Source organism: Terrapene carolina, unplaced genomic scaffold (genome assembly GCF_002925995.2).
Source record: "Terrapene carolina triunguis isolate 2854851 unplaced genomic scaffold, T_m_triunguis-2.0 Scaffold182, whole genome shotgun sequence".
NCBI lineage: Eukaryota > Metazoa > Chordata > Testudines > Emydidae > Terrapene > Terrapene triunguis.
The window spans coordinates 919,471-932,793 of record NW_020664533.1 but is presented as its reverse complement, the minus strand read 5'-3'; the positions used below and the strand labels follow the sequence as shown (position 1 = coordinate 932,793).

Here is a 13,323-nt window from a genome sequence, read left to right as displayed (position 1 = left end):
TGACCCACCCCACCATTGCTACCATCCTTGGGTCTCTTGGCTAGTTGGTTGGCTGGCTGCAGCTGCTTCTCAGGCTGCTGCTGGTGTCCTGGAAGAAGAAGGGGAGCTGTGTGTGGAGCTGCTGCAGGACATTGTGGAGGGGGGTACTATTACTGGACTGAGTGGTTGTATCTTCTCTGCGCCTGCGGTGGTGACTGCTGTTTTGTTGTGGAGAGTGGGGGGAGAGACTGAGGGTGCCAAGTCTACCCTGGCACCCCGGCCTGACTTCATAGAGGACCCCTTACCTATACCCATCCCTTGATCCCCATGCCTGGTCAAGAGGTGCAGCATTGTGGTGGCTTAGCTGCCGGGGCCTTGATCTCAGTCTGGTTCCTGCCCTTGGTCCTGATCCTGTTCCTGTTGCAGTTCCCACCCCTTCCTCTTCCCATGTCACTGCCGGCCCTGGGGTTGTCTTGTTTCCTTTTCCATTGACAGCCCCCGAGAGGTGGTTTTTGTTTTCCCTTCTCCCTGTCCGTCAGGGACTGCCTTTCTCCCTCTGCTGCTGCCCCTTGTACCAGGGATCAAGACAGGGTCTGCCCCGTTTGCCCATCTCTGTAGGCTAATTAAGCCTTAAGTCTTCAATGAGCTCCATGTTGGCATGAGGTTCTGTCCACATGGAAGTGAAGTCTATATTTGCCTGCACAAAGCCCTGAAAGATGTAGAAAAACAAAGCTAACACACAGAAATGCACCCTGAGAAATTTCAACATTGCCTATTATGATTAAATTATTGTATACAAAATTCAAATCCATCTTTCCTCTGTTTCCTTTCTTGAAGTGCAACATCTATGAACTTATCTATACAGTTTAAGTAGAATGGGTATAATGAACAAACCATTTTCTTTTTACTGATAAAGTAACCTGTAAAATACAGTATTGCATGTTAGAAAATTTCAAAATATTTTCCAGATCCTGTGAAACTTATTTCAATAAATGCTTTAATGGACAAGCTGCATCTAAAATATGCACAAAAACCATGGATTGAAACTCTGAAACTTGTACGTCTTTGCATGGTAAGAAATATCAGCAAGTTTGTTGGCAGCTGGATAAGATGAGGGTGTTTGACCAAAGGGCAAACAACAGAAATGTCTCTAACTAATCTGAAATTTTTCTGGGACTTTTTTTTTCTTTTAAGGTGAAGCTTTTTCATGGAGCTTTCTTACACCTATGAAAGCCTGACTTCTGTTTATCTTACAATTGACATGGATACTTTAAAACAGTGCAGGGAGTTGCTTTCCATTAACTCTATTGGGCCAAATGCAGGCCTTGTTTGATAATCTTAGCAACTTTCATAATACTTCTTAGGGGCTTGAGGTCTTCACTCCGTTTTTGACTTCAGTAAAGAATAGGGGTCTCAAACTCAAATGACCAAGAGGGCCACATGAGGACTAGTACATTGGCCCAAGGGCCGCATTTACTGACACCTCCCCAACGCTGCCCTCGGCCCCGCCCCCACTCCACCCCTTCGCCCCTGCCCTGCCTCTTCCCACCCCTTCCCTGCCCCCATTCCAACCTCTTCCCTGAAATCCCCACCCCAACTCCGCCTCCTCCCTGCCCCCAGGGGGAGCAGGAGGGGTGTGGTGGGGGCTCAGGGCAGGGAGTTGGGGTGAGGGGTGCGGCAGGGGGCCAGGGGGCTCAGGGCAGGGGGTTGGGGTGCAGGAGGGTGCGAGGTGCAGCAGGGGGTTCAGGGCAGGGATTCAGGGTGTGGCAGGAGTCTCAGGGCAGGGGGTTGGGGTGCAGGAGGGGTGTGGGGTGCAGCAGGGGGCTCAGGGCAGGGGGTCAGGGTGCAGCAGGGGGTCAGGGTGCAGGAGGGGTGCAGCAGGGGGCTCAGGGCAGTGGGGTGCGGGGTGCAGCACGGGGTCAGGGTGCAGGAGGGGTGCAGCAGGGGGCTCAGGGCAGTGGGTTGGGGTGTGGGGTGCAGCAGGGGGGTCGGGGTGCAGCAGGGGGGTCGGGGTGCAGGAGGGGCTCGGGGGGTGAGCTCCGGCCCGACGCGCACCGGGGGCAGGGTAGGCTCCGTGTTTGAGACCCCTGGTAAAGAATGAGCGAGCCCTAAGGTTGTGACCCCACAAAGACTTAGGCCTGGTCTACACTAACCCCCCAAATCGAAGTAAGGTACGCAACTTCAGCTACGTGAATAACGTAGCTGAAGTCAACATACCTTACTTTGAACTTACTGCGGTTCAGACGCGGTCCACACGCGGCAGGCAGGCTCCCCGTCGACTCCGCGGTACTCCTCTCGCTGAGCTGGAGTACTGCAGTCGACAGCGAGCACTTCCTGGTTCGACTTATCGCGTCCAGACCAGACGCGATAAGTCGAACCCAGAACTTCGATCCCCAGCCGCCGAACTAGCGGCTGGGTGTAGACCAGCCCTTAGACACATCCTTAACTCTACGCAATGTGAATAGTTCCAGTTAAGCATGTGCATAAATCATTGCTGGCTTAGGACCTACGTAAGGAGCTCAGGATTGGCCATTCATGGGGGACTGCGGGTCAGTTGGGAGGCTCCTACTTAGATTATCTTTTATAATTTTAACTTTTAAGGTACTAGTTGTTTTGGTTCTCCATGTTGGTTACTGTATTTAAGTGTCTCCAGCACAGTCATGAATACTGCCTAGAAAGAGCAAATCACATTTGTGTCCATGTCCTCCTTCGATGCTTTTTATTAATATTTAACTAAAATATCCACTTAACAAAAATGAGAACATAATTTTGCTGATTGATTTTGAAGGTCTTTAGACAGTGCCTGCCAGCAAGGAGGCTTTGGAGATCCTAATTTCTAATTAACGTCACATTTTCAAATAGAACTTGGCCCCTGATCCTGTAAATGCTTACACAAATGAGTCCTTATTTAGTGCTCATTCATTTTTTACTCAGACACACTCTTCCTGAAGCCAAGAACTCAGTAAAGACTTCTGGATTGGCCCCTAGGAAGCCTGGTGAAAGTAATTCAGATTATCAAACAAGGCCTGCATTTGGCCCAAAGAGTTTATGGATAGCAGTCCCTGTGCTATTTTAAGTACTTAGACTATAAGCTCTTTGTTCTCTGTTTGTACAGCGCCTAGCACAGTAGGGTCCTGCTCCACAACTTGGGCTCGTAGGTGCTATGGTAATACAAATAATTAAAAAAGGCTTTAAGTCAATTGCTACAGTGTGAGAGTGTCAGTCCATTTAGTTCAATGGGATTACTCTAGAGCTGGGTATTATTATTACTCCTATGCATAAAGTTACTCGTGTGTAAGAGTTTGCAGAATCAGAGCTGTGGTGAACTGCTTTCACCTCCATGTGAAATTACAGAATTCTTTTTGGAGTGAAATAGCTGCTGCTTTTATTTTGGATTGGGTTTGAATCTTTCTAATTCATACACAGAATCCAGTTTCTTTTTGACTGGTGACGTTTGAAATTATCTTTTTTTCCTCCCCTATTGTGCTAGGATAAACCACCTCGAGGTTCCATTAGTGTTACCCCACATCATCCTTTACTCTCTTGCTTGGAGAAGATACAGAGGACTTTAAATGGTAACAAGATGCAAGAAAATTCATAATCCATTGTTAAACATTCCATGAAATAGCTGTATCGGAGTGGAGGGAAGGTAGGAGGAGAGAGGAGTAGTGGTTGATTGGGCATGACCTCGATATGAATAGATGCTTCCAATCAGGATTAAGATTCTATTGTGCTAGGAACTGTATAAACACAGAGGGTAGACGTTCTCTCTTGTATTATCTATACTAGTTAAATCATACTTTCTGAAGCAAAATAATTTGCCATTTTTTTTTCTAGTACATTGAAATCTGATTAAATAATTTCCCCTTTTCAGCTAAATCTTTGTCTACTGTGATGAGCAGATTGGAATTTTTATCCAAACAAAGGGGGTAAGTTTGTTTATGCGTTAAATGTAAATGAAACAGAACTACCTCAAATCCAGTGAGAATTACCATATGGATGACTTAACATTTTGTTAACTTTCTTGGATTGGCATTCTAATGGGCTATGTTATGTGGAACAAAAAGAGGATACGTAACTGTGTCCTCTTAATGAGTTATTTGTGGCATTCTTAGAAGTGGTTGTTCTGGTGGGGTTGAGGAAGCCATGCGAAGACTAAGGTAAATATTTGCTAAACACATTAATAATGCAAATCACAGAAGAGAAGACCAAAAGTACGTTCTCTAGTTGGATAGTTATCAGATGCTAAGCCAAGGAACAGCTATTTTAGAGCGGTAAACATTTCCAAATAAAATAAACTGGCCTTCTTTCTTCACACAACAAAACTTCCAGGTATATGATGCTTTTTCCTTTTCTGTAGGTTGAAATCTCACATAAGCCCCAATGGGACAGCTTGCTATTTAACATCAGACATGTTCTATGTAGAAGTTCAGTTGGAGAAAGATGGAAAGGTGATAGATGTAAAATTGGCTCACCCTGGAGAAGCTCCTGTGGTAAAGTTGATCTGTTTTCTTTTTTTTTATCATGCTTCTTGTGTAACAAAACATAATCTTGTTTTTATGGCTTTTTTCTGAAAGTGACTCATAATGGGATCTTTGTAACTGGCTGGAAAAACACCAAATAAGATACTTGGAATCCTTTTTAGCATTTTAAAGGACAGTGATTCAACAGGTAGGCAGGCTGAGCTATTCTCCTAGTTAGGTAATGTTTTTGTACTGCATTTTACATCTTCACAGTACTATAATGTGTTGTAGGGAGCTCTTGTGAGTTTGTTAAAATTCTACCACCAAGCATAAGGGAAGAGGGGTGATTTCTCTGCTTCATACTTCCTCTTTAAATATTGCTACATCCAGACCTTCCCCAGATATCTATCCCTTCTTAAAGCCCTACAAAAGTTATGTTCAACATACTAAATATATTCCTCAGGTGCTAAGAATTCCAGTAAAGTGCAGTTTAATATGTATTCCCAGAGGGGGTATTTTAATTATTGTGAGAATTTCTCAGACATCTTCAATACACGTGCACACATTCCTGCTAATGGGGATTATTACAGGGGAATCTTTTTTTTTTTTTTTTTTTTTCCCTGGGAGTTCCTTGTTAAAATATTGATAGAACATCACTGTGTACTACAAGCATTGGTGCTGCTGTTTGTTATTAGGCGAAACAACCTGCAGGGTAGTGTGGAGAAACTTGTGCTGCCGCTGCCAGTGCTACTGTTCTGAGGCTAAATGGAAGTGTGGAAGACTTCAGGGGAGTCAGCCCAAAAATCTGAAAAGAATACAAATTAACTCAAAATAAACTGGAACAAATGTGTCTCGCGAGGAAAATCTGTCATTTATGATGGGTTATCTTATTAAGAATGGAAGTACATATTCAGAGAACCGCACCACAATAGTTGCCAATAAAAAAACTAGCAAATGGATTTTAGAAATAGAATTTATCAAATGAGTTATCTTGGGTAGTTATCAGTCACACAGCCATTCTCTTTTCCTAGTATTCTCATATTAAGATTCTGGCATAACTAACTATATAATATGACTTTGATTTCTGGGAGGAAATTATTGTTGAGTAAAATAATGAAGAATGTTATTGTCACCAGTAAAATGTTTACAGAGGTATTTCATAAAGGCTGCTAGAAAAGTTTGACCTTTTTTATTTTATTTATTTATTTATTTATTTTCTCTAGGTTTGTGATGACCTAGTGCAGCTTCTAAGGTATAGACTTGCTTAGAATTCCTTGGCTGATTAAAGGGAATTATTTAATAGTCCTGAACCTATTTTGAAAATAATGTCTGAAACATTTAAGTTAGCATTGTATTTTAAAGGGAATAGTACAAGAGTTTTCTCTTCTAAATATCCTAATATCAGGAAGCTACATATTGCTGAAAACTTGAATTTTTTTTTAAAAATAATTTTATATTTTTAAGTATGAAACCAGAAAGTGATTGATAAGAAATTAAAACAATGTCCTTGTTTAAACATATCTATATTAAAAATATAAAAAAATCCGCTTTAATGCTTCATATTAGAGGGCTTTTTTGTTTTTTTAATTCTTTATAGTCTGTAAACTAAAGGGGAGGAAATACAAACACAGCTTAGAAAATAACTGCAGGGAAAAGGTATGTTCACTTCTGGAGTGCAAGCTTCTGTAAGCAGATGCGGCTCCATTAAATTTAACAATGTGTATTGGCTCTTTCTATCAGCTGAACACATGTAATATGTGTGCTTATCTTATAAGGACTGCAGGGCTACATAACACAATTTAAACCCTTGCTTATTAAAGAGTGGACAATACATAAAAAATTGTACAAACTGGTTTTTGGCTAGTAATGAAACATATGGATTCTTAAAATGATTTTCCAAATATTATTGCTATATAGATTAGCTTTTGTTGTATTCAGACCCTGAACTGACACTCCCTCGATTTTTTCCCCCCCCCCCCTTTTTTTTTTTTCAGTTCTTCATCAATCTTCTACTGTGGCAGTGCAAATAAATCAGAATAATCTGTTTCTTTTTCATCATGTAAAGGGGAGAAAGGGTCTTCACATTCCCACTAGTGATATTTCTAGAGGATGTTGTGCAATGGATTTAAAAATTCTTATTGCCAAATATTTCTTGACCTGTTCCAAACATTTCCTGTTCCAAGTGACCTTCATTTTAAAGACCAGCTGAAAAGCTCATTAGATTTTAAAATATACTTAAAAAACAAATTTGGTCAACTGCTCTTTCCAATGAGTATATTTCAGTGGCTGTGGTATCTCACATAAGTTTTCTACTGGAATAAAAAGGACAAGGATGGGTGGGAAATGGACAGAGGTATCCTCTTTCTTCCTTCTACTTGAGGGCCTGCATTGCACATTGGTCATCTTAAACTCTATTTGTCTCAAACTGAACGATTAGCATCTCTAATTTCATAATATAGCTAGCTGAGTTCAAAACTTTCTTTTTCTCACTCACCTTTGGTAGTAGTACCTTTATAAAGTGCATCAAACATTTTGCTCCCAATTATGATCTTAAAAGGTGATGTGTAGTTACAATATGTAGGGATAAGGCGGAAAGTACACTAAACCACCCCGTTAGAGTATACCATTCAATCTAACTCCATCTCAGATATTCATTACTTTATGGTCTTTAATTGGCTAATGGTGGACCCTATTAAGTAGTATTACATTTAATGTAATAATACTTCTCCATTTTTATAACATCTTACATTTGTGGGCCTCAAACCACTGGTGAAATAAGATTAACAAATGTGCCTGTGAAGTACGGAAGTATTGCTATCCCCATGTTCTAGATGGGAAAACTGAGGCAGAGATAAATTTAAATGGTTTGCTTAAGTTTCTGGTTGGAGAGAGAACTTGGTCTGGTGGTGAAGTCAGGAGATTGAGTCCTATTCCTGGCCCTAACGCTGACTTGTTGTGTATCCTTGGGCAAGTTGCTTATCCTCGGTGTTTCAATTTACCCATTCAGACTGTTTTAAAAATTTGTCTATTTCACAAGGGTGTTATGGATCTAGTGTGAATAGAGATCCTGGAGATCTTTTGATGAAAGAACTATCTATGGGTTCATTGTATTATGGGGGAGTGTAGTGCACGACTAACTGTATTGAAATGTCAAGAAGTGCTGTTCCTAGCTGATAAGTTACATCTCCAGCTGTCAGATACGTATACCATGCCTGTTGATTGCTTTCAGTGATGCATACTTAAGTAATGTCAAATTTAATTGCATTGCTTTGTGCCTGAGTCAAGTCACATTTCCTGATATATTCTTAAAAAGAAAAAATTCTTAACAACGTTGTGAAATGCTAAATATTACAACCAGGTTTACGTCACTGTCTCTATGCACTGTATGAAATATTTCCACCTCACTATATAAAGCTGTATGGTGTGTTTCATTCATCTTTTGGTATTTTGGCTGTAATAATTGTTCTTTATTGTTAGGATGAAGAATTATGATGCCTTTGGAAAGATTCTAGAAGGCCTGTTAAATCTGTATCAAATTCCAGGAAATAGGTTGTATCTCTTAAATATAATTTAGCTTTTATTTGTCAATTATTTAATTCTTAATAATCCGTATTCTCTTTCCTAGTGACATGAAAGCTAAGGTATATCTTGCCTTGCAATCTTTGGAAAAAGATCTCTATTCAATGTCCCTTCTGTACAGGTAATCTTGAGTACATAGTGCCTTTGGTTTTATTCTTTTTGCAATATGAAATTATGAAATTGGTATAATAGAATTGCTCACAGCAGTATACATGGATATTGGGTTTTCTCCCAATGGGAAGCTAGAAATCTTTGCCTTGGTGCAGTCTTTCTAGGGGTCCCAGCTTTCTAGGGGACCTCAGGAGGTCATCTAATCCAACCCCCCGCTCAAAGCAGGACCAACCCTAACTAAATCATCCTAGCCAGGGCTTTGTCAAGCCAGGCCTTAAAAACCTCTAAGGATGGAGATTCCACTACCTTCCTAGGTAACCCCTTCCAGTGCTTCACCACCCTCCTAGTGAAATAGTTTTTCCTAATATCCAACCTAGACCTCCCCCACTGCAACTTGAGAGCTTTGCTTCTTGTTCTGTCATCTGCCACCACTGAGAGCACCCTAGCTCCCTCCTCTTTGGAACCCCACTTCAGGTAGTTGAAGGCTGCTATCAAATCCCCCCCCCCCCCGCTCTCTTCTCTTCTGCAGATTAAATTAGCCCAGTTCCCTCAGCTTCTTTTCGTAAGTCATCTGCCCCAGCCCCCTAATCATTTTCGTTGCCCTCCGCTGGACTCTTTCCAATTTGTCCACATCTTTTCTGTAGTGTGTGTGGGGGGAGGGGGGGGGGAAGGTGCCCAAAACTGAACACAATACTCCAGATGTGGCCTCAGCAGTACTGAATAGAGGGGAATAATCACTTTCCTCGATCCGCTGGCAGTGTTCCTACTAATGCAGTCCATTAGCCTTCTTGGCAGCAAGGGCACACTGTTGACTTGTATCCAGCTTCTCGTTCACTGTAGACTCCAGGTCCTTTTCTGCAGAACTGTGATTTAGCCAGTTGGTCCCCAGCCTGTAGCAGTACATGGGATTCTTTCGTCCTAAGTGCAGGACTCTGCACTTGTCCTTGTTTAGCCTCATCAGATTTATTTTGGCCCAATCCTCCAATTTGTCTAGGTCACTCTGGACCCTATCTCTCCCCCCCAGTTTAGTGTCCTCTGCGAACTTGCTGAGGGTGCAATCCATCCCATCATCCAGATCATTAATGAAGATGTTGAACAAAACCAATCCCTGGGGCACTTCGCTTGATGCCAACTAGACATTGAGCCGTTGATAACTACCCGTTGAGCCCGACGGTCTAGCCAGCTTTCTGTTCTCCCTCCTTTGTAGTTGGGTTTGCTTTCTTTATTGGTCACAGCTGTGGGTGCATGCCTCCACAACTGGCAGTTCTAGCAGACGTGTGGGGGTATGGTCATCTGATTGCCTATAAGTGGGAAAGACTCTTCTCCCTTCTGCCTATGCTCAGTAAAGCGTTCGTAAACCACATTTGTAAACCCTTATGGCCAAAGCCCAGCCTTGGCTAGTGAAGGTTACTTCTCTTGACAGAAAATTGGCATTTCTATCCAAACTTCTTGCTCAATGTTGTAACCAGAAAGCTTATGGTTGTAATGACAGGTACCATTTCATTATCCTCGGGTTTGCCTCTTTCATTACGTTCAGTCAGTGCAAGGGGCCATGATCGGTAACTAATATGAATTGGTTTCTTAGGAGCTAGTACTGTGGTCTCTCTATCGCTCACTTGTCGGCCAAGTATTCCTTTTGTATCACCAAGTATACCTTCTTGTGAGGAAAGAGTTTCCAGCTGATGTATGCTATCAGGTGTCCTCCTCCATCTACCTCTTGGGAAAGACTACCTCTAGTCCTACCTCTGATGCATCTATTTGCAATATGAATTGCTTCCCGAAGTTTGGAAATACAACACTGGGTGTCTGTAGAGTATGCCCTTTCACTCTTGAAAGGCCCTTTCCCAGGTGGGCACCCATAAAACCTGTCTTAGGGGTTGTCCCTGGTTAGATCAGTTAGCGGGACTGCTATGTTGTTGAAATGTGGTATGAACTGACAGTAGTAGGCAGCTATACCTAGGGAGGCCCAGACTTGGCAGTGAGGGTCTTGTAGGCCTGTAAGGCATGAATCTTAGCCACCAATGGGCAGATTTATTGTCCGCCAACCATGTGCCCTAGATAACGGGCTTCCTGTTTTCTTATCGTGCATTTAGCGGAGTTAGCCATTAACTTGACTTCCCTCAGGGATTGGAGAATGGAGGCTACCTTATTCAGATGGGAATCCCAATTCTTGCTATAAATGACTGTCATTCAAGTACACTACCACATCAACTGTTGAAAAGTAGCTGCTTTCCCATGTAATCTGGAGGGCGTTGTCTTAAAATGAAATATGCCAAGCAGCATAGAAAAGCGGTCTTCTCCCGAGAGTCCGGCCTTAAGGGGATCTGCTAGTACTCCTTCATCAAATCCAGAGTGGTAATATACTGGTTGGGAGAAGCCTAGTACAAGAGTTCATCTACCCATAGCATGGGGTAGGCATCAGATTTTGGAACTGCATTCACCTCTCTGAAGTCTATATAGAAATGCAGTGAGCAGACCGGCTTTAGAATCAGCACAATAGGACTCCTCCAGTCACTTTGGGATTCCTCTATTACCCCAAGTTCTAACATGGTCTTGAGCTCTTTCTTGATGGTTCCCATCAATTTGTTGGGGATTGTTCACAGCCCTTCCTGTATTACTTTAACAGGTTCTATATTAATGTGATGGTGGGGCATGGACGTCTTTGCAGGGTGATGCTGAGAATACTTTTGGAAAAGCGGCCACCAGTTGGAATGCCTGTTCCTTTTTGCTTCAGGTTTAGGCTTTCTGAGGGGCACTGAGCTTTCTTTTAGGTAGTCATTAATTTAGGGTACCAGTTCTGGTTCCTCAGCATGATGAAGAGGTTTGCCCTGGCTCTCCAGGGCTTCAGCAAATTTACATGGTAAACTTGTTCCTCCCCCCCCCCTCCTCCCGGGTTGTCTGACTAAATAGTCCATGGTTCCTACCTTCTTTATCACCTTATAAGGACCTTGCCGCTTGGAAGTAGTAGTAGAACTCTGCCTGGCTGGGAGGCATGCATTTGTGCCCCTTTCTTATAATGTTGTTGTTCCTATGCTTCTCTGAGGCTTTCTCTAGCCTATGCCCCCATAAACTCCAATCACTCCCATAACTTTAAGACAGAATTGTACTATGTTTTCAGCTCTTGGAGCCTGGCTTTTCCATGTTTCCCATACCAGGTCTCGTATGCCTGTTGCCCAGATAGCAGTTTGCATGGTGATGCTTGAGGTATTTCCCTGACGGTGGAGAGTAGGGTCAAGAGTAGTTGGTCCCAATGTCGTGGGCCTGGATAATGAATTTCTTGAGCATTCTCCTGAGTGTCTGATTAAATGTTTCCACTAGGCCATCCATCTGCGGATGGTACACAGATGAGCATAATGCTTTGACTTTCAGTAGTTCCCAGACCTCTCTGATCAGCCAGGATGTGAAATTTGTTCCCTGGTCTGTCAGGATCTCTTTGGGAATCTCTACCCGTGTGAAGATAGCGATAGTCTTGGCATTCGTTCACTGGAGTGGCATGGCTGCCAGGTAGTAGGTGGCATAGTCTACAATAACAAGTATATGTTAGTGCCCAAAGGCGCTCTTCTGTAGGGGATCTATAAGCAGAGCCAGTGCTAGGCATAAGTAGATTAAGCAATTGCTTAGGGCCCCGAGCGTCTTAAGGGGGCCCCCGAACTTGCCTGTTTTAGTATTGTGTGTGTTGGCGGGGCAAACATATTCCTGCTTAGGGCCCCCAATAGATTAGCAGAGGCTCTGCCTATAAGATCAGTTCCTACTCATTCAAATGAGGTCCCCTTCAAAGGAAGGGATACTAATAGAGCCTGCTTGACTTGCTTAGTGGCCACTAATTTAGCATTTGGGGTATGATGCACAGAAATTCTTGACTTCTTTAAGAACCCCTGGCCAAGAGTATCAGGCCAGGATCCTAGAATGTATCTTGTCCTGCACATGGTGTTGTGTGTGCTAAATTTAGACGCTTGCGATGATATACCTGGGGTATTAGTAGTTCCGTCCATATCTCCTGGTCTACGCAGTACAACAAGTCTGCCTTAAAGGCAAAATGGGGATATTCCTGTGTCCTCAGGGGATCCACCCTTTCATAGTCTATCACTGCTACTTGTTGTCTATAGCAGTAACAGGTTATCGAGTCTGTCCTTTTGTCTTCTAGCAGCTTGGAGGAAGCATCCTCCTTCCAACTTTCACTAGGCCTTTGTTCCTGTGTAGGTTGGGGCGAGAGGCTGGTGGGATGCCTAAAATGGTGTGTTTGCTATTTCAGGGAAATCTTACCCACAGACCCTGAGAGGGCCGCCTGTAACCTATCCTGTCCAGAAACCAGTCAGCTGCCTGTGGTTTACCCAATAAGGCCATCCTGATTTGTTCATAGTTCTGGGCACTGCATCGTCAAGTCTGCTGCCTGGACATCCCCAATGAGGAGTGGAGCAAGCTGATTGCCCACGGGGCTGGGGACGATTGAGAGGCCATGGCCACCCTTTCAAAAGTTACCAAGAATGACTCTGGGTCATCGTTTGTTAACATTTTGGAAAGTGTCTGGACTGGAATGGCTCCCCTGAAATGTGGGAGACACATTTCCTCTAGGGGGGGAGCCTTGAGAAGCAGCAGTTGGTAATAGTTCTGCCATCTGTTGCTACAACTGTTGCTGGTCTGGTGCCATCTGTTCAAACAGTTGTTGCTGTGTCTGCTGTTCTGAGTCAGCCAGCCATTGCTGGAGCTGATTTACCTCCATAGCTCGTGTGTATATAAATATATAACTACTTTTTAAGCTTCCCTCTTCTGCAGGGACAGTTGAGGTAGGGTTACCATCCGTCCGGGTTTCCCCGGACATGTCTGGCTTTTTCAGCCTTAAATGGCCTTCCGGGGGGGATTTCTAATGAAGTAGAAATGTCCGGGATTTCCCCTCCTGCGGAGTGCGGCGCGGCTGATTGGACGCCTGGCCTGATTGAAAGCCGCTCGCAGCCACTAGGGCCTCTAGCAGCCAGAGTCCCTCCCCCTTCCCCGCTCCCTCCTTCCCCACAGAGCAGCGCGGAAGTGTTTAGTCCACGTGGAGCCTGCATTTCTCCCTCTGCCGGGTGAGCGGGGGGAGCAGGGCAGGCGGCGGCGGGGTGTGTGTGTGTCGAGGCTGCAGGAGGGGGGGTGTAGAGGCTGCAGGGTGAGTGGGGAGCAGGGGGCACAGAGGCTGCAGGGGCGGGGGGGGGGC

General features: G+C 43.8%; 1 protein-coding gene across 3 annotated transcripts in view; it reads left to right on the top strand.

Moving 5' to 3' along the window:
- The first annotated feature begins 960 nt into the window (after positions 1 to 960).
- LOC113407036 (mediator of RNA polymerase II transcription subunit 1-like) overlaps positions 961 to 13,323 on the top strand; it is a 28,437-nt gene continuing 16,074 nt past the window's right edge. For 2 of the 3 annotated variants that reach the window (XM_029912076.1, XM_029912075.1), the window contains exons 1-6: positions 961 to 1,051; positions 3,470 to 3,554; positions 3,854 to 3,908; positions 4,340 to 4,472; positions 5,666 to 5,694; positions 7,920 to 8,142. In XM_029912076.1, coding sequence (XP_029767936.1) covers positions 980 to 1,051; positions 3,470 to 3,554; positions 3,854 to 3,908; positions 4,340 to 4,472; positions 5,666 to 5,694; positions 7,920 to 8,016 — 471 coding nt within the window. In that variant the 5' untranslated portion in view covers positions 961 to 979 and the 3' untranslated portion in view covers positions 8,017 to 8,142. Of the gene's footprint in view, positions 1,052 to 3,469; positions 3,555 to 3,853; positions 3,909 to 4,339; positions 4,473 to 5,665; positions 5,695 to 7,919; positions 8,143 to 13,323 lie in introns of those variants that run through there. The other variant, XM_029912074.1, reaches the window with a different exon arrangement.